This window comes from Somniosus microcephalus, chromosome 20 (genome assembly GCF_052327205.1).
Source record: "Somniosus microcephalus isolate GS21.2 chromosome 20, FLI_Smic_1.0, whole genome shotgun sequence".
In the NCBI taxonomy this organism is placed as follows: domain Eukaryota; kingdom Metazoa; phylum Chordata; class Chondrichthyes; order Squaliformes; family Somniosidae; genus Somniosus; species Somniosus microcephalus.
This window is the reverse complement of record NC_141006.1, coordinates 58,005,355-58,027,374: the sequence shown is the minus strand read 5'-3', so window position 1 is coordinate 58,027,374 and position 22,020 is coordinate 58,005,355. Positions and strand designations below refer to the sequence as shown.

Sequence of the window (22,020 nt, the reverse complement as noted above, 5' to 3'; positions counted from 1 at the left end):
TGTCTTACAAAATGTCCCTGGCAAGCTGGGGCCGACGCCCGAGTATTTATACTCCTTGGACGGCGCCACCAGCTGGCCGTCCAGCGTTATTTCACAAGTAGTTTCTTGATGAATGATGAGATTTATAACAAAGAGTCTGTTTGCTTTCCGATTGGTGTGGGAAGACGGGGCACCGCGAGTTTGGACATATCGGGCGACCAACAGCAGGGGTGTGGGGGGCGGGGCAGTTCATGGCAGGAGGTCATGTGATGACACCTCTGGGAATATGTCCAACCCGAGTTGGCAACCCTGAGCTCAGTGGATGATGCCTACTTTCCTCCCCTCCCTGGCACTTATCCGCTGCAATGAGCCTGCGATTTGGAGTCAGTTTCTTTGACTTGGAGGTTTTCCAATATTATTTGAACTGAAAACATGGTGAGGACCAGAGAGAATGAATAAATGATTAGCTAAGTTGTGAAGACCTATTCGGGTATGTGACTCCCTACTGAATACCAGGTTTCCCACAGCTCTTGGAAAGAAGAATTACTTTCTCATTCCATTCCGATCATTCGGTTAAAAAGGTCCAATGCTAAGGCCCCCTCTTTAAAAGGGGTTGGAAAGGTAGCATAGACTTTGAGACTCTCCTTGATGTTCCTATGGCAGTGTCAGTTGGTAAATGCACTGTCCAGTGTGAAAGAGACCAGATACCAGTCCCTGCTGAGTTGGCTGATGTCAGCCAAGGTGCTACAATTGGTCCCAGCACCCATGAACTAGGGAGGGGGTAAAAATATCAGCCAGAGTTCCTATTCCTGATCCCTATCCCATAGCCCCCTACTGGAAACTGATTGTATGTAGCGGTTCGATGAGGATGTATGTAGCGGTTCGATGAGGATGAGAATGGTTGTGATGCCACTGTGGTAGAATGTCTTCTTGATAATCTGAAGTACCAGAGGGCAGTCCACACTTGTGTAACTTTACCCCGGCACAAGTAATGACCCGAGAAAGAGCAAGCGAGAGAGAATACCGTTAAAATTCCTTATATTGGCTGTGAAAAACAATGTTCAACTGTCCAGTTAAGTTTGTTTTTTGCTTCATCCAAGGCTGCTTGTATCCCGGTTCTGCTCAGTAATGGCTGGGAGCTGCCGTTCTCCGATGTCATCGACTGGAGCAAAGCTGTTGTTGTAGGTGACGAGAGGCTCCTACTGCAGGTAAATCAGGTACTGAGTGGACCCAGCACTGCTACTCACTCAGTCATAGCTCCTAACTCTTTGGGCAGGATTTTCATTGGGCCGTGGAGGCGGGATTGGAGGCGTGTGGGGGGTTAAAATCTCGAAATCGGGGGTCATGAACCCATCCCGCCCCCAACCCGCCTCCATGCCAGTTTCAAAGGAGGCGGATACCCGACCTGTGCTGGGGATTATTGCCAATTAACTGCCTGTTAACAGGTAGTTAACAGGCAGTTTTTAGCCTAATCCCTATTTTTATTCCTGAAGTGTGGGATTCCCGACGGCTCCAAACCACGCCAAGTTAGCGAGGTGGACTGTCGGGCTGAAGGGCTTGGAGGGTTCGAGATGTCCGGTGTTCAGGTGAGTGATGGGTGCATGAGGGCAGAGGTAAGTGTGTTTGGTGTGTGTAAAGTGTTTAAAGAAGTTTTACTTACCTTTACTTTACAGCCTTCCTTCCTTCAGGTCTCGGGAGTCCCTCATCTCACCGGCACAGAAAGCAGAATGGCCGCGAGCTGTTAAAAGTTGCAGCATTCAGCTTTCTGTTCTGGAGAGATCTCTAAATCAGCCTGAGAGGAAGGAATTAACTTGGAGTACAGATTGTCGGTGTTTGACAGCTTCAAACAGCTGTCAAACGCTGATATTTCATCTGTCAAAAGCTCTTGACAGATGAAATGTCAATCTGTGACATCACCTGTTGCCAGGTGGCCCTTAATTGGCCTGCTGAGCCCGCTGGGCGGGCTTAACAAGGTCAATCAAGTGAAAATCGCGTGGGTTGGCCACAACTCGATGGAGGCGGAACTACAACCCCGAAAGTTGTAGTCCCGCCTCCTACCCGACAACTCAATCAAAATCCAGCCCTTTATTTCTCCCAAATTCCCCATCTGTCAGCTCAGCAGCGACGATGCATGAATTCTCTCCGCTGCTGTCGGTTCTGAACCAGCCTGGCTGCTTCAGTCATCTGTATCCCTTTCTATGACAAGTCACTCTTGGCATTGTCTATCCAACGCTTCTCTGGTCTTCCTGGGCTTCTCGTTCCATGTACCTCTGTGCGCAGGGCTGTGAAAGGTATTCTAGCCTTTTCCATCCTTGAAACGTCCCCAAACCATCGCAGTCGTCTTTCTTGGACCTTCTGTACAAGCAATGTTTCATATCCAAGCCATGAACTTATTTATATAATTCTTGATCCTTTACATCCTGGATACTCCCAGTAATTCCTGTCAACCAACTGATCTCTGCTGTTAGTATCTTTTGCTTGTCAACGTTTCTTCTGTTCCAACACTCACATCCGTATGAGAAGAATTGACGAGCAAAACTCTGTCTTGCACCCACCTATTTGCCAGCTATAGAAAAAAATCAAAGAGAAATGTCAAAGCGACGTTACCTTAGTTACTGGGGTGAGTGACCAGCTACAATAGTCTTGTGTCACATTCATTACAATGATGTTATGTTCAGAAATGCAATCACATTTTTGAGATGCAGTAGCACATTTTGACACAAGTTGCGTCTGAGGGTTTGGCAAGACACTGAAAAAAAAGGTTACATGGAATATACAGCACAGAAACAGGCCATTCAGCCCAATCAGTTCATGCCGGAGTTTATGCTCCACTCGAGCCTCCTCCCAGCCTTCCTCATCTAACTCTATCAGCAATAGAACTAAAATTCTAAATTAAAATTAAAATTGGAATAAGTTTACATAAAATATTTTTCGGAACAGGAAAGGGCCACTTAGCCCAACAAGTCCACCCCCGTTTTAGTTGGATTCAGTTGCAATTATCCGCTTTCTTATCATGTATCTTAATCTCTCCAGAAATGCACTTAGTTGGCTGGTGAATCCCTTTGTTACTTAGTTCAATTACTATCGCTGGTAACTTATACCATGACACTTATTCTTTGGAATAGACAGCTCTCTAACTTCCGTTCTTACATCTAACTCCCACATTCTACGCCCACATCCCCAGTTGTTCAATTTTTCACCCTAGTGAAGTGTGTTTCATATACTGAGTATGTTTGGCTCCCACGTTTTGTTCTAGGCAGCACCTCTTCACTTAGTAATGAAAGGACACCTTTCCTGTACAGAGGAACTGAAGATAGACGAATTAATAGAAGGAGGACCATTGGATTGAATCTTTCTGTCAGCCTGACTATCCTCAATTTCACAGTACACTACACACATTCTTTATTCAATCACACACGCTGACAGTTTGGACGATATCATCCTTATTTCTTGTCATTAGTTTCATCTGGTCATTATTGGTTAAAGCTTTGTTGTTGTTGCTTCCCCCTCCGCCCGCAGTTTTCTCCCCACCTCTCTAAAGCCATTGATATAAGCCAACTTCTGATGCCTCACCCGATTGCCCATTCTGCATGTGCGAATGCAGACAGTCTGTTTGATTATAGGGACTGAGCCCCATCCTGTTCTTCCCGCCCCGACATCCACACATTTTCCAGCAGGGGTCACTGGACAACAATCGGGAGTAGATATCCTGGCCGATTTCCCCCTCCTTGGCATGCGGGGGTTGTGGGGGGGGGGGCAAGCAATGAGCTCAATTAAACCATCTCCATTAATACCCGAGGTGCGATCAGCTAACTCAGTGCAAGCTAGGGAATCAGTCCTGGGACCTTTTTGTCTGTATAGTTCAGTTCCACATTGGGTAGCACCTCCACTCATTAGTGGTGTTGGCCATGGCTCAGTGGGTAGCACATTCACCTCTGAGGCAGAAGGTTGTGGTCCCACTCCCGAGACTGGAGCACAAAATCTGGGCTGACACTCCCAGTGCAGTACTGAGGGAGTGCTGCACTGTCAGAGGTGCCATCTTCTGGATGAGACGTTAAACCAAAGGCTGAAGTGTAACCTAAATGGGGGCACCATCTTGATAGAAGGCATCTCTCCATAGCAAGTAGAACCCACTCGATGGATTGTGTCCAACTATTGTTATTAATTAGGAGTTGCCTCGTTTGGAATGAATTTAAGTGAATCTACTTTAACCAAACGTACCTTGAATGGTAACATCCATGAATTACTGTTTTATTTTATGTTTCTGTGCTGGCCCAACACCTATCTGCTAACGGAAGAGATTTCTACTTCCAAACCTCATGATGACATCTCTGTGTCGGGAGTGCCGCTGTAACTTGCACATCTTCATCTTCTAGGATGCGAAAGTCTCTTCTGCCACCCCATCCCCCTGTGCCTCCCCCCGCCCCACCCCGGCTAAGGTTTACGTGACTAGGGACTACCTGGCATCATGGGATTAAACTCATCACTGTGACAAATGGTGCTGGTACCTAGCCTCTGATGTGACTCTACCAGCAGACAGACGGTGGGAAGTGAATGTTTTTACAAACTGTCTCTGGATAGCACTTGATTGTGCAGGCTGGACTGAAAGCCTCTCCCTTTCTACTTTATAGGTTCCATCAACAGTCAGGTCCATTGATAATGACAAAATCCTGGCATTCCGACAGCACACCCAGTTCTTGTGGGATGCTTATTTTTCTTCTGTAGAAAAGATTGTATCGACCACATTGGAGGTGAGTGAGATATCCTTCATCACCGATCTATTTTTTGTTTTTACTATCCTGTTTGTCCTTTGTGGAACATTTTATGGGTAACATTATTTTTGTCAGCCTTGGCTCAGTCGGTAGGTTGGGAACTGAGCAATAGTGTGTCGATGCCCACTCTGTGCCGGTGAACAGTAATACTCCAACACACACAACATCACAGCCCCACCTCACTCATCTGTCCAATCCCCAAATTATCTCCCATTGCGGGTAAAGGGCACCTGCTGCCTCGTCCGTGCATCTGACCTGCTAATGTCTCGATGCATGAATCAGCATGTTTCATTATAATAGAGGGACTTAAAGTTGATTAAAGTCTTGCACTGTCATGTGCACTTTAATGAGCTTTCTGGCCCTGGCTTCAGTATTAAAGATGCTGAGACTTTCATTACAGGGATAACACTGGGCTCCTGTAATTGTCAAGCTGAGGAGAGGTTGGAGGTTTGACAACTGAGCAAAGGCTGGAGATTGGACAGACTGACCTTTGTTAGGTCACTTAGTTCATTTAGCCTGGTTGCTCTATCCTGTGCACAAGATCCATTTATCAGACATAAACAGGAGAATCCGATTTCCCAGGCTGGCTTCCCAACAATATACCAAATTTTGGCAGCTTTGAAGCTGTAACTTAAGCAAGGGATTTGCACCATAAGATTACAGCCATTCACTCGTTGCATAAAAATCTCTATTGAATAACATACCCCAGTAACATACAACATGTTATTACATAAGAAATAGCAGCAGTAGCAGGCCATTCGGCCTCTCGAGCTTCTTCCACCATTCAATACGATCATGGCTGATCTTCTACCTCAACTCCACTTTCCCGCCCTATCCCCATATTCCGAGATTCCCTTAGGGCAGGAGTGTTATGCCATGTAATGCATGATGTATTATTCTGCTGCTAAAATGGAGCTGTGCATAATCTAGCCTCTCTGTTTAAGGCCACAAAGTCTCATTTATGGAAGTAGACACACGCTGAGCTCAGTTAGAGGCTAATTGTTTCTCTCCTCCTTTTAAGTCGCTCCATTAAACCTACCACTTTGCCCAAGTTTTTGGTCACTTGTCCTAATCTCTCCTTATGTGGCTCGGAGTCAAATTTTGTCTGATAATCGCTCCTGCGAAGCGCCTTAGAATGTTTTACTATGTTAAAGGCGCTATATAAATGCAAGTTATTCTTGTTATAAACTGGCAGCTCCTTACTGTAGTATAGTGGTTATGTTACTGGACTGATAAGCCTGGACTAATAACTCGGAGAATGTGAGTTTAAATCCCACCATGGCCGTTTAGAAAAATCTGGAAATAAAAAGTTGGTATCAATATTTTAAAAAATGACTGATGAAACTGTCAGATTGTTGTAAAAACCCAATTGAATGTCCTTTAGGGAAGGAAACCTGCTGTGTATACGGGATGGTTTCCTGGACCAATATGTTGAGGAACCAACTAGAGATCAGGCCATCTTAGACTGGGTATTATGTAATGAGAAAGGATTCATTAGCAATCTTGTTGTGCGAGGCCCCTTGGGGAGGAGCGATCATAATATGATAGAATTCTTCATTAAAATGGAGAGTGAAGTAGTTGACTCAGACACTAGGGTCCTGAATTTAAATAAAGGAAACTACGATGGTATGAGGCACGAGTTGGCTAGGATGGATTGGAGAACGTTACGTAAAGGGTTGGTGGTGGATAGGCAATGGCAAACATTTAAAGATCCCATGGATGAACTACAGAATTTGTTCATCCCTGTTTGGCATAAAAATAAAACAAAAAAGGTGACTCAACCGTGGCTAACAAGGGAAATTAGGGATAGCATAAGATCCAAGGAGAGGACATATAATTTGGCCAGAAAAAGCAGCAAACCTGAGGATTGGGAGCAGTTTAGGATTCAGCAAAGGAGGACAAAGGGATTAATTAAGAGGGGGGAAATAGATTATGAGAGTAAGCTTTCAGGGAACATAAAAACTGACTGTAAAAGCTTCTATAGATATGTGAAGAGAAAAAGATTGGTGAAGTCAAGCGTAGGTCCCTTGCAGTCAGAATCAGGGGAATTTATAATGGGGAACAAAGAAATGGCAGCCAATTTAAATATATACTTTGGTTCTGTCTTCACAAAGGAGGACACAAATAACCTCCCAGAGATGTCGGGGAACATAGGATCTAATGAGAGAGAGGAATTGAATGAAATTAGTATTTGTAGGGAAATGGTGTTAGGGAAATTGACGGGATTGAAGGCCGATAAATCCCCAGGGCCTGATAATCTACATCCTAGGGTACTTAAGGAAGTGGCCCTAGAAATAGTAGATGCATTGCTGGTCATCTTCTAAAATTCTATAGACTCTGGAACAGTTCCCATGGATTGGAGGATAGCTAATGTAACCCCACTATTTAAAAAGGATGGTAGAGAAAAAACGGGGAATTAAAGACCGGTAAGCCTGACATCGGTAGTGGGGAAAATGCTAGAGTCCATTTTAAAAGATGTAATAGCAGAGCACTTGGAAAACAGTGACAGGATCGGACAAAGTCAACATGGATTTACAAAAGGTAAATCATGCTTGACGAATCTACTGGAATTTTTTGAGGATGTAACTGGTAGAATAGATAAGGGAGAACCAGTGGATGTGGTATATTTGGATTTTCAGAAGGCTTTCGATAAGGTCCCGCATAAGAGATTAGCGTGTAAAGTTAAAGCACATGGGATTGGGGGTAAGGTACTGTCTTGGATAGAGAACTGGTTGGCAGACAGAAAGCAAAGAGTTGGAATAAACTGATCTTTTTCCAAGTGGCAGGCAGTGACTAGTGGGGTACCACAGGGATCGGTGCTAGGACCCCAGCTATTCACAATATATATAAATGATCTAGACAAGGGAACTAGATGTAATATCTCCAAGTTTGCAGACGACACAAAGCTGGGTGGGTGTGTGTGCTGTGAGGAGGATGCAGAGAAACTCCAGTACGATTTGGACAGGTTGGGTGATTGGGCAGATGCATGGCAAATGCAGTATAATGTGGATAAATGCGAGGTTATCCACTTCGGTGGCAAAAACAGGAAGACAGATTATTATCTGAACGGCAATAGATTGGGAAAAGGGGAGACCTGGGTGTCCTTGTGCACCAGTCGCTGAAGGTAAGCATGCAGGTGCAGCAGGCGGTTAAGAAGGCAAATGGCATGTTGGCCTTCATAGCGAGAGGATTTGAGTACAGGAGCAAGGATGTCTTGCTGCAGTTGTACAGGGCCTTGGTGAGACCACACCTTGAGTATTGTATGCAGTTTTGGTCGCCTTATCTGAGGAGGGATGTTCTTGCCATGGAGGGAGTGCAGCGAAGATTCATCAGACTGATACCTGGGATGGCAGGAATGACGTATGAGGAGAGATTGGGTCGATTGTGCTTATACTCGCTGGAGTTTAGAAGAATGAGAGGGGATCTCATTGAAACTTAAAATTCTAACAGGACTAGACAGACTAGATGCAGGAAGGATGTTCCCGATGGCGGGGGTGTCCAGAACCAGGGGTCACAGTCTAAGGAAAGGGGTAAGCCATTTAGGACTGAGATGAGGAGGAATTTCTTCACCCAGAGAGTGGTGAACCTGTGGAATTCTCTGCAAAACCTGCACGGGGCAGTTGAGGCCAATTCATTAAATATATTCAAGAAGGAGTTGGATATATTTCTTGAGGCTAAAGGGATCAAGGGATATGGGGAGAAAGCAGGGACAGGGTACTGAATTTGGATGATCAGCCATGATGTCATTAAATGGCGGAGTGGGCTCGAGGGGCTGAATGGCCTACTCCTGCTCCTATTTTCAATGTTTCTATGTCCTTTTGCGGTCTGGCCTATCTGTCACTCCAGTCCCACATCAATGTGGTTGTCTCTTAACTGCCCTCAGAAGTGGCCTTGCAAACCCACTCAGTTATATCCCCCCCTTCTCAGAGCATACTAGGGTTGGATTATAAATGCCAGTGATGCCCACTTTCCAAGAATGAATAAGAAAAAAAAATTCCTAGCCCTTTCCCAAGACCAAAAGAACCAGCAGGAGATCACTAGCTTGCTTTCTCTCTTTTTAAGTTGAAATGTGACAGATGTTTGCATATGTACTAGTGAATCGCCAGTGGCATCACTCACCTTGAGTCACTATTATCCCAGAATTATTATCTATATACTATATTATCAGAGCCACTTATTTATGGCAATTGAATATAATTACATAGAATTTTACAGCACAGAAATAGGACATTTGGCCCACCTGGTCTATGCCGGTGTTATTGCTCCATATGAGCCTCCTCCCACCCTACTTCATCTCACCCTATCAGCATATCCTTCTATTCCTTTCTCCCTCATGTGTTTACCTAGCTTTATCTTAAATGCATCTACGCTATTCGCCTCAACTACTCCCTGTGGTAGCGAGTTCCACATTCTCGCTACTCTCTGGGCAAAGAAGTTTCTCCTGAAATCCTTGGTCAAATTGTGTTTTTTATTACACAGCATTGTGCGAGTGCTGGTGATGCTTTCCGACTTGAAGTCCAGGATGGTGTGCATATTTGTACATAATGTGTTGACTGATAAGGAGAGGAGGATTGTAATAGAGAATGTATTATGGTGCTGATATATGTCAGGTGCAGTGAATAAATTCTGTGGCACTTTATGTGACCTTCTGGCATAGGGACAAAAGAAGAATTAATATCCTTGTTGTGTGTGAATTATTAGCTGTTCTATGAGAGTCTCTGCTTCTTTTAATTGGTTGATGTGGGACATTATCTAACAGCCACATAATGATTCGGATTAATTTCCTCCAATGAAATATTGGGAAGACCAAAGCCATTGGGCTGGATTTTCATTGAGGAGGCGGGTAGGAGGCGGGACTACAACTTTTGGGGTTGTAGTCCCACCTCCATCGAGTTCTAGCCAACCCACGCGATTTTGACTTGATTGACCTCGTTGAGCCCGCCCAGCGGACTCAACAGGCCAATTAAGGGCCACCCAGCAACAGGTGACGTCACAGATTGAAATTTCATCTGTCAAGACCTTTTGACAGATGAAATATCAGCATTTCACAGCTGTTTGAAGCTGTCAAACACTGACAATCTGTACTCCAGGTTAATTCCTTCCTCTCAGGATGATTTAGAGATCTCCCCAGAACAGAAAGCAGAGGCTGCAGATTTTGACAGCTGGCGGCCATTCTGCTTTCTGTGCCGGTGAGATGAGGGACTCCCGAGACCTGAAGGGAGGAAGGCTGTAAAGGTAAGTAAAGGTTAGTAGAACTTCTTTAAACACTTTACACACACCAAACACATTTACCTCTGCACTCATGCACCCATCACTCACCTGAACACCGGACATCTCGACCCCTCCAAGTCCTTCATCCCGACGGTCCGCCTCGCTAACTTGGCGTGGTTTGGAGCCGTTGGGAATCCCACATTTCAACAATGAAAATAGGGATTAGGCTAAAAACTGCCTGTTAACTACCTGTTAACAGGCAGTTAATTGGCACTAATCCCCTTCCCGTCTCGGGGAGGTGGGTCCCAGTGCGGGGCGGGTACCCGCCGCTTTTGAAACTGGCTTGGAGGCGGGATGGGGTCGGGACCCCCGATTTCGGGATTTTAAACCCCCACATGCCTCCAATCCCAATTCCACGGCCCAATGAAAATCCAGCCCATTGTCTTTGGTCCCTGTAGAGACTGAGATCATTAAATTCACAATGGCATGTGATGATTCCAGTCAGTCTGGGGCAACAGAGCAGAGTTGAATAGTGGAGGTGTGAGGGCAGGTAACTATCACAGAGTTCTGTTTCATTACCTCTGAGGAGCAGAAGGATTTAATTGCAATGTTCCCTCAGGAAATTAAATAGGTGGGGTAGCGCCCATGACAGTGTGGATCGTACCTGGGCTGTGGAAAGAGAATAAGTGGGTACAGTAGGGTCCATGAACAGGTGGATTGTACTTAAGAACATAAGAAATAGGAGCAGGAGTAGACCATGCGACCCCTCAAGCCTGCTCCGCCATTCAATAAGATCATGGCTGATCTCCAACCTCAACTCCACTTTCCTGCCCAACCCCATATCCCTTGAGTTTCCTAGAGTCCAAAAATCTATCTATCTATCCATACTTGACCTATGGAAAAAGGATTAAATGGGTAGATCCATGATGGAGTAGAGTGTACATGGGCTGTAAAAGGAGATTAAATGGATGGATAGAGTCATGATAGTGTGGATTGGAAGGAGAGTAAGTGGGCAAGGTACATGATCGGGTGGATTGTACTTACACTGTGGAAAAAAAAAGATTAAATTGGTGGGTCCATGAGGGAGTAGAGTGTACATGGGCTATGGAAGTAAGAGGCTTGGTGAGCTAAATAGCGTTCTTTTCAATTTGCACTTTTAATATTCTTGCATGTGTCATTTGCTATTTGTTTATCAAAGAGAGAGCAGTGACGGAGTTGGTTATTGGGAAGAGAATGTGTTGGTCACTGAGAAGTTAATCCCTCCACAGCAATGCAACATGTGCAGTGTGACTGGGGCATGAGAAAGTGTTTAAATCATTAGTGCAGTATAATCCCATCACGTGATTCAGAGGAAGGTATAATAAATTACTCTGGAGCTTAAAGAAAATAATGGAGATAGTGAGACCATGTATGATAGGTTCTGTTTCCGTTTAGATGAAATAAGGAGGCAGAACTTGATACTTTCCCATCACATTGCACTTTAGATACTGGCAGTGCAGTGCAGTGTGGAGCACTTTGCCTGATCCTTTTATATTTAATGCATGGTCCCTCAGGAACGAAAATGGAAATTAAACTCCTTTCAATAAAACATGTAATTTCCCAAAAAAATATGTATATTGCATATTGGAAAAGAAAACCAGTCAGGGTAAGATTTAAGCCATCAAAGTGAAGTAATTGAACCTGATCTCAGCCAGGGCAGCACTTGAGATGCCACAGTTGGCCTCGGTACACTAAGCCGGTGGGGGGTGGTGGAGGGAGGAAAATGGGCTAGGTATCCTGTTCCTGATCATGATCCAGTGATTCTTGTTGAACAGCGTCTCTGTGGAGACAATGGCCTGGATTTTGCGGTAGGATTAACAGTGAGGCTAAGAGCGCTCACCCTTATTGTGGTGTAAATCGGACAGCAACTTCTGGTGTCCGCACATGCGCAGTTAAATGTGGAAATCTGGAAGCTGCCATGCGATTTGCCCGGTTTCTCCACAGGCTTTGCTGCACCAGTACCTCGCTGAGAGACTCGGCATTAAAATACATGAAGGGCAGCACTTATCCTGACCAATGATTATCCCTCAATTAACATCACTAAAAATAGTTTATTTGGTCATTTATCTCATTGCTGTTTGTGGGAGCTTGCTGTGCTCAAATTGGCTGCCACGTTTCCTACATTACAATAGTGATTACATTTCAAAAGTACTTAATTGGCTGTAAAGAGCTTTGGGACATCCTGAAGTTGTGAAAGGCGTTATATAAATGCAAGACTTTCTATTTTTTCTTTTTACTTACCCACTAGATACCCACTAAGCATGCCAGAAAAAGTTAGGGCTGGTGCATTCAGGTGTAAGTGACTTTTTTAATGGCGTAATAAGTCATAATTCCTGCCAAATAACCTCTCTGGCATTGAAACTTTACTTTTACATCTGTGGAGTCTTATTCCTTCAGAATGTAATTATTGTTGGAGATTTAAAAGAAATTAAAATTAAAATATTTTATTTACTTTTTCTTTCTCTGTCTTAATCCCACCTTTCTTTTCCTCTCTCTCTTTTGTTTTTGTACTGATTTTACATTGATTTAAATATTCTAAGTTACACTTCACTGCAGGAGTTCCTCAGGACATTATCCTAGGCCCAACCATCTTCAGCTGCTTCATCAATGACCATCCCTCCATTATAAGGTCAGAAGTGGGGATGTTCACTGATGATTGCAGTGTTCAACTCCATTCGCAACTCCTCAGATAATGAAGCAATCCGTGCCCGCATGCAGGAAGACCTGGACGTCATTCATGCTTGGGCTGATAAGTGGCAAGTAACATTCGCGCCACACAAGTGCTAAGCAATGACCATCTCCAACAAGAGTTTAACCTTGACATTCAACGGCATTACCATCGCCGAATCCCCCACCTTCAACATCCTGGGGGTCACCATTGACCAGAAACTTAACTGGACCAGCCACATAAATACTGTGGCAACAAGAGCAGGTCAGAGGCTAGGTATTCTGTGACGAGTGTCTCACCTCCTGACTCCCCAAAGCCTTTCCACCATCTACAAGGCACAAGTAAGGAGTGTGATGGAATACTCTCCACTTGCCTGGATGAGTGCAACTCCAACAACACTCAAGAAGCTCAACACCATTCAGGATAAAGCAGCCCACTTGATTGGCACCCCATCCGCCACCTTAAACATTCACTCTCTCCACCACTGGCGTACCATGGCTGCAGTGTGTACCATTTAAAAGATGCACTGCAGCAACTCACCAAGGCCTCTTCGAATGCACCTCCCAAACCCACGACCTCTACCACCTAGAAGGACAAGGACAGCAGGCACATGGGAACACCATCACCTCCAAATTCCCCTCCAAGTTACACACCATCCTGACTTGGAAGTATATCGCTGTTCCTTCATCGTCGCTGGGTCAAAATCCTGGAACTCCCTCCCTAACTGCACTGTGGGAGTACCCTCACCACATGGACTGCAGAGGTTCAAGAAGGCGGCTCACCACCACCTTCTCGAGGGCAATTAAGGATAGGCAATAAATGCTGGCCTTGCCAGTGATGCCCACATCCCATGAACGAATAAAAAAAAAACACCCACACACTCATCCCCCCACACGCACACCCACACACCCATCCCCCCACACGCACACCCACACACCCATCCACGCACACCCACACACCCATCCCCCCACACGCACACCCACACACCCATCCCCCCACACGCACACCCATCCCCCCACACGCACACCCACACACTCATCCCCCCACACGCACACCCACACACGGCTGTGATGGTTGTTGAGCCTAATGAAGCATTGCCAAATTGGGAGGGAGGAGGAAGAATTGGTGACACTCTGATCACTGACAGCGGCGGCCTATCTACAAAGAAACTTGACTCCTCGAGTTGATCAACGGTCAATTAATCAATTAGTTGTCGCACTTCCCAGAATAAATTCACAGTCATTATTCTCCATCTGTGAACTGGTGCTGAATATATTTAATTCTAAACCCAGTGTACCGTGGAATTGATTGAGCTGGGCTCCTCGATCCATTCATTACGTGAACAGTAAAAGTCCTGTTTCTGCCCGGTTGCACAGCTGATGATGACACCACTTTGACTAGTTCTGGTCGATAGGATTAAGGAAATGTTTGACTGGCACACTGATTACGGAGTTTAGGAAAAGGTCAGCAGGTCACCGGAGCGTTGTAGTTCACTCGTTCCCCAGGATGTTTTGAGAGACTCAATGAGACAAAAGTAGAAATGGTTTGACTGCTGTGTAATGTTTAGCAGCTGCACAGGATTGCCCCTGCATGAATTTCAAGCATAAATATTCACCAGGAAAAACATTGATATTGCAATACAATGGATTCTGAATTTAACTCTGCCTTGATCTATGCCCATCGACCGTTAGAATTTCTGCATCCAAATTTCCCTTAATGTGAGAGAGATAGTTGGTGCGTTATAATTAGGCTCAAGGGGCTTGAGCTAGGAAAGCAAAAAAGTAATCTTGGGGGTCGTTGCTGCCGATCACTATCCAGTGGCCTCTGCTGGACATCAGAGAATTGGGTTGAACAGTGATGCCCCACATAGTCGAACAGCCCGGAAACCTTCCGGGGTCGGGGGGTGATTTTAACCCTACCCGGCAGGTGGGCAGCTAAAATCACCCAGGTTACTTACCCGCCCTCGAGCCACCCGGATCCCGCAGACCGCAATTTTATACACAGGCTTCCAGGCGGGCGGCTAAGACACCTGGCCAGAGCCAGCGGGGCTCTTCTTTAATTATGCAAATCAGGGTATCGATGATGTAATTGGGCCCTGACTGCAATTTTAACTCTAGCCTGAGAAGGGAAACCTCTGTGGCTTTCCTGCCAGCCTGCACCAGGTCAGAAGAAGATCGAGGCGTAAACAATCCCTGGAAAGTAAGTTTTTCCCTATTCCAGGAGGCCAGGCATTCACCGGGCCTCGCAAGGAAAGTTTAAGCCACCCCAGTGCCGGAATTCAACCCCCCTCCCCCCCTCCTCCCATCCCCCTGGGATCTCCTTTTCCCACACTTACCTGCATACCGGTGGGTAGCCACGGGCCACCGAGTGTCAGTAGGCTAGTAGCTGCTTCCTGTCCACTTCTTGTCTATTCTGGACAGGAAATAGACCAGCGGCATGTTAATGAGGCCTGGGACTGATTTCTGCAGCAGCGCATGAGATTTCAACTGACCTCACCACCTACCCGCCCATATCCCACCTGGGGTTAAAATCGGGTCTCACCGGCTGGCCGTGCACATGAAGAATGGCCACTTGGCCAAGTTACCAGATGGTGCGTGACGCCATGGAACAGTCCCCGAGAGGATCAGCATTCTCGGGAGGAAGGGGAGAAGGAGTTAGGGAGAACCAAGATAGAAATATAAAGTATTACGACAACTTGCATTTATATAGAACCTAGATAAACGTCCCAAGGCGCTTTATGGAGTAATCAGAAACAAATGGGCACCGAGCCCGAGATGGGGATATTAGGAGGGTGACTGGTCACAGAGGTGGGTTTTAAAGAGAATCTTAAAGGAGGAGAGAGAGGTGGAGGAGTTTAAGGAGGGAATTCCAAGATGTGGGGCCGAGACGGCCGAAGGCACGGCCGCCAATGGTGGAGCGAAGGAAATTGGGGATGCGCAAGAGGACAGAATTGGAGGAGGCTATTAAGGCTAGAGAAGATTACTGAGATAGGAGTGGTGAGTCCATGGAGGGATTTGAAAACAAGGATGAGCATTTTAAATTCAAGGCGATGCCGGATCGGGAGCCAATGTCGGTCAGGAGTGAACGGGACTTGGTGCAAGTTAGGATACGGGCAATCGAGTTTTGGACGAGCTCAAATTTACAGAGAGTGGAGGGTCAGCCAGAGGAGCATTGGAATAGTTGATTCTGGAGATGACAAAGGCATGGATGTGGTGGTTGATAAGCACCAATTGATCTTCCGTGGGTCTTCAAACCTCCAACACATGGTAGGATGAGATAAGGGAAGGTCAGGATTCATTTGCAGTAGGACTACCATCATAACGGGCTAGTAATTCCGGTCCCAACACGCGAGTACGGACGGGGTACTCACGCGTGGGCCCGTTGGAAGTGCCGGATTTCAGCATGCACAGTGCATGCGCGGGAAACCGGCATTTCCTCCAAGGGGTTCAGAGGTCCAACGCGTGCGCGCAGGACTCTGCGCGCACGCGTTGAACTTCCTTCTTTTTGACAGGTTTGCCCGTGTGCAAGGGCCTGAACTTTTTACACATATAAAAAGGAGGCGTAAGGACTGGATTCTTGAAGGTAAGTGGTCTATTATTTAAAATTATAACATTTTTTCCACAGCTTTATTGTTTTTAAGGACTTTACAGTAAGGTAAGTTTAATTTTAGACCCGATTTCTTAAAAAATTATTTTTTGCAAAAATTTGATTAATTGTTTAAAATAGTTTTTTAAAGTTATTTATAGTTTATTTAATTATTGGGATGTTTTTTAAAATTTTATTTAAAGTTAAACTAGTCTTTTGGGCACCCGTACTTTTCATGAGTTTGACAGTTCTGACTATCAAACTCATGAATGAAGTTTCCCCTCCCCTGATTGGCTGCACAGTGCTCACCTGATCCCAGCCGGCACATCGCACTAACTACGCCGCTGGATCAGGCAAGCACATCGTGCCGACATCTGAACCGGGCCAGTGACAGGAATTCCAAGCAGGCCCAGGCTTCAGATGTCGGTGCGCCGGGTGAGTGCACATCGGGGGCTTGCACGCGCGGCAAGCCCCCGATCCTAATTTCTGGCCCAACAAAGAATTGCTGCTTAAGTGCCGGTGGGAGCGGATGAATTTCTGGGCTAATTGAGTTAAGAAATGTAACTGTTAAGCCAGAGAAAATTGTTCCACTTTTAGCACCCACTGTCAGCATCAGGTACCTCCAGATCATGTCTAACTGCATCAGATGCAGAATAGAGCTTTCTATACTCTGCTCCACTGTGACAAAAACTCCGATCTCGGAAGATCACCCCTTTTACCAGTGTGACAGTTTTCTATTTTCCACACTAGCCAGCCTTATGGCCTTTACAAATGAGTTCGCCAGTTTTAGTGCCATTTCCGCACTAAATTAGGGACAGTTTTGTACTGTGGCACCATGTCCTCCAGGAGCCAGTTGGAGCCTGCAGAACTTTACAGTCAGCAGAGAGAGGAACATAGGAACAGGGGTAGGCCATTGAACCCCTCGAGCCTGTTCCGCCATTCAATGAGATCATGGCTGATCTGCGACCTAACTCCATATAGCCGCCTTTGGCCCATGTCCCTTAATACCATTAGTTGACAAAAAGCTATCAATCTCAGATTTAAACTTAACAATTGACCTAGCATCAATTGCCATTTGCAGAAGAGAGTTCCAAACTTCTACCATCCTTTGTGTGTAGAGAGGTTGGATTGGAACCCAGGTCTCAAGAGAAAGGACATGATACTAAATCCCTGCACCAACCAGAGCTCCCTCCCACCCCGCTCCACAACTTGGTCCCAACTCAACACATCAACGAGGAAGGACTAGCCCTCCAAGTGTGAAAGGAACAAGAAGGGAAGACAAGGAAGCCAACCATTCGCAAGTACTCAATTAACCAAATGTCGGAGTGTGGTAGCTTTTCTGTTGATGATTGACCCAATTCATCGCTTCCTTTCAGATCATTAAAGATAGAATATTCACACATGTTTCACGAAATAAACTCATGTGGAACAAGCTGCCTGGAGGATTATTTGTGCTCCCGCAATACTCTACACATGCAGCAGATTACCCCTTCTACTACTTGGATGAGGGTAAGTGTGAAACTCCTGTCCATACAAAATGGAATCCTTGATGAATAATCCTGCAGGAATTCATTGTATTGTTCCAGGAATGTTCCCCCAGTAGCGTCTCCTGATTGCGTTCATACTGATACTCTACTTCTCAATTCTGAACGGATGGCGTGGTTGTTATTTTGTGTTTGCAGGTTTAACTCCCAAGAAGGAGTTCACTGGGTTGATTCACGCAGTCTCGCCCCTGGTCTCCCAGTCCCAGCCCATCATCAAGTTAATCTTAGCACTGGCAAAATCCAAGTACTGTGCACAGGTACGTAATAAATACCGGAAATGCTATTTTTTTTTCCTTTCTCCCTGTTTTTAAATTTTTTTTGCCTCCTCTGCTGCTCCCAGTCCTCTGCCCATGCCGCTGAGTGACCCTGAGGCTGCCCTGAGGAAGGAAGGACACCCTCTGATGACCCTTTTCTGTTTCTGTGCAAGAACATCAAGCCACCACTATGTGTCTCCTTAGGAGGCTTACCATCTAAAGAATGACTTGAAAGAAAAACTTGCATTTCTGTAGCGCCTTTCGCGACCTCAGGACATCCCAAAGCGCTTTACAGCCAATTAAGTACTTTTGAAGTGTCGTCACTGTTGTAATGTAGGAAACGCGGCAGCCAATTTGCGCACAGCAAGATCCCACAAACAGCAATGTGATAATGACCAGATAATCTGTTTTAGTGATGTTGAGTGAGGGATAAATATTGGCCAGGACACCGGGGATAACTCCCCTGCTCTTCTTCGAAATAATGCCATGGGATCTTTTACGTCCACCTGAGAGGGCAGACGGGGCCTCGGTTTAATGTCTAATGTGAAAGACGACACCTCCGACAGTGCAGCACTCCCTCAGTACTGCACAGAGTGTGAGACTGGAGTTTGGGCTGGATCTAGGCTCACTCATGAAGACTGGTCACTGTGGGCAAGATACCAGAGGTCTGCTGGTGCTCGTGAAGCCTTCCCCCCAACAAGAGGTGCCAGGGGCACTCTGACCCGCCCGATTTCCCAATATTCCCTGCGCCCAGGGGTTCCTGTGTACAGACCTAGGAAAATCTCCCCAATTGTCTTAAGGAGAGGAAGGAAAACAATTTTGGGGTGGGGGAACGGTCCCAGGTGAGAAATGTTACCCCGAGCGCCAGACTGCACAATGAAGTTACTCTGATCAACTGGGACAATGTTTTCTGGGAAATAAGTTCAGCCTATAGTGACAGTAAGGAGGCTAAACGTCACCTTTTTAGGAAACTAGATAAGTCCATGAGGAAGAAAGGAATAGAAGGATATGCTGATAGGATTAGATGAAATAGAGTGGGAGGAGGCTCATATGCAGCATACACAGTGGCATAGAACAGTTGGGCTGAATGGCCTGTTGCTGTGCTGTAAATTCTATGTAATTCTATGTAAAATAATCTTTGTTATTTTGATCCTAGATAATTATCTTGTGGAACTGCGACAAACCATTAGTCCCCAAGAGTAAATGGCCCTCCACCAGAATGCCTCTAATAGTCATAAAGGGAGATCGTAAGGTAAGGAGTGATTGTTGCTTGAGGATGACTTGCTTGTGAAATGTTATTTGTTTAATGAGCCTATTAATTTCTTAGCACATTAGATAACTGGAGCAGCTCCTCATCACTGCAAACAAGGGCAATATGTTCGAGGCTTGGGGGTAGAAGTGTGATATTGGTGATTTGTTGAAGCATGGAGATTCATAACAGGGCTGGAGATGAGAAGAGCAGAGGTGGTGAGATAAATGAACAGGACTTAGTACAGAGGATAAGGCATCAGATTGGATTGCCAACCATTGCATGTCAAAGTGTTAAGTGTAAGAATGACAGTGTGGGGCAGGACGGGATATCCCCTGACACCCCCACTAACTGGTCTCCTAGCTTGAATGGTAGTGTAGGGCCTGAAATCTTCACAGTTGTAGATTGGCCACTTGGAAGAAGTATGGAAAGACAACCAATGCCCGGACAACCAATGCCTGTACAACCATACCGCAGGATAGTTCTGAGAAGGGTGAGGGTAGATCACGGAAAACAAAGAAATGTCCTGCAATAGTGTCTATCAATAACTATTGATGGCACAATAATATACAGACAGATAGGGGCAGGTTTCTGCAGAGTATCTATTGACACCACTGTGTCAGCCAATGAATTGCACTGTGTCAGCCAATGAGCAGGAGGCGGGAAGGGACTTACAGCAGGACGCACAGCAAACACAGTCTATTTACTCAACAAACAGAGTTTGTTTAAACAGCGCACTACAGCAAACAATCTACAGAGTCTATTTAAAAAGAGTCTCTACGAGCTACAGCAAACAGAACTCATGATCAAAGCTACAGCAACATCAACCTGATAAAAGCAGGGTGATTTCTCCAGCAAAATGCAGTGAGTTGAGGATACTTATATAATACAAATTATCGGCTTCAAAATCAATCCTAGTCACTTACAGCAGTGCGGTCTCCAGATGGATTTCCCCAATATCTCCATTCTGGCCGAGAATAGTGGTGTCACTATATACAGTCAAATCTCTGAGCCCTTGCAGACTTGTGGTTAAAAAGACAACTACATTAAATGTTTTTAAGATTGGACCTTTAGGATCGAAGTAAATAAATTCAACAGTAATTGTCACAAAGACCCCAAAAGGTTAACAACACCAATTACATAATGAACAAGCATCGAGCAAAACTTGAGATCAAAGAGAGCTTCCTCCTCACAAAGTAGTGATTCTTTGGAATAGATTTCCAACTAATTCAGCTTATTATGTGTCAATTAACACCTTTTAAAAAGAGCTGGATGAATATCTAATTAGGAACAGATAGAGATGATTAAATCTGTGTGGAACTGAATGATTCCATGGAAACGTGTCACCAAGGAAGGCAAGTGGTTAGAGATGAATACAGTAGAAATTTTGGAGTTTTACTTGATTCACATTCGAGGCACAGCAAGAGGTTCCACAGAACCTTTCCTCAGGAGATGGGTTTGCGCTGTGGTAGAGTCTGTGATCATAGAATGTTTCCAGCACAGAAACATTGTGCTGGCATTTTTCTCCACCTGAGCTGCTGGTCTAATTCCATGTTCTTACTCACTCGCCATACCTTTCACTATCCCACCCAGTCCAATCCCATCTCCTGCTCACGCCCCATACCCTTTAATATCCCACCCAGTCCAATCCCATCTCCTGCTCACGCCCCATACCCTTTAATATCCCACCCAGCCCAATCCCACTCTCCTGCTCACTCCCCATACCCTTTAATATCCCACCCAGTCTAATCCTGCTCCCCTACCCTTTAATATCCCACCCAGTCCAATCCCACTCTCCTGCTCACACCCCATACTCTTTAATATCCCACCTGGTCTAATCCCGCTCCCCTTCCCTTTAATATCACATCCAGTCCAATCCCACTCTCCTGCTCACGCCCATACCCTTTAATATCCCACCCAGTCCAATCCCACTCTCCTGCTCACGCCCATACCCTTTAATATCCCACCCAGTCCAATCCCACTCTCCTGCTCATGCCCATACCCTTTAATATCCCACCCAGTCCAATCCCACTCTCCTGCTCACGCCCATACCCTTTAATATTCCACCTGGTCTAATCCTGCTCTCCTGCTCACTCCCCATACCCTTTAATATCACATCCAGTCCAATCCCACTCTCCTGCTCACGCCCCATACCCTTTTATATCCCACCCAGTCCAATCCCATCTCCTGCTCACTCCCCATACCCTTTAATATCCCACCCAGTCCAATCCCACTCTCCTGCTCACGCCCATACCCTTTAATATCCCACCCAGTCCAATCCCATCTCCTGCTCACTCCCCATACCCTTTAATATCCCACCCAGTCCAATCCCATCTCCTGCTCACGCCCATACCCTTTAATATCCCACCCAGTCCAATCCCATCTCCTGCTCACTCCCCATACCGTTTAATATCCCACCCAGTCCAATCCCACTCTCCTGCTCACGCCCATACCCTTTAATATCCCACCCAGTCCAATCCCATGTCCTGCTCACTCCCCATACCCTTTAATATCCCACCCAGTCCAATCCCATCTCTTGCTCACTCCCCATACCCTTTAATATCCCACCCAGTCCAATCCCACTCTCCTGCTCACGCCCATACCCTTTAATATCCCACCCAGTCCAATCCCATCTCCTGCTCACTCCCCATACCCTTTAATATCCCACCCAGTCCAATCCCATCTCCTGCTCACTCCCCATACCCTTTAATATCCCACC

At 45.8% G+C, this 22,020-nt stretch overlaps 1 protein-coding gene across 2 annotated transcripts in view; it reads left to right on the top strand.

Annotated features, from left to right (window-relative positions):
* Window positions 1-22,020, top strand: part of LOC147103308 (exostosin-1-like) — a 359,244-nt gene that overhangs the window by 240,065 nt on the left and 97,159 nt on the right. For both annotated transcript variants that reach the window (XM_085962780.1, XM_085962779.1), the window contains exons 3-7: window positions 1,080-1,187; window positions 4,611-4,730; window positions 17,631-17,763; window positions 17,937-18,055; window positions 19,209-19,304. In XM_085962780.1, the coding sequence (XP_085818906.1) occupies window positions 1,080-1,187; window positions 4,611-4,730; window positions 17,631-17,763; window positions 17,937-18,055; window positions 19,209-19,304 (576 nt within the window). The remainder of the gene's footprint in view (window positions 1-1,079; window positions 1,188-4,610; window positions 4,731-17,630; window positions 17,764-17,936; window positions 18,056-19,208; window positions 19,305-22,020) is intronic.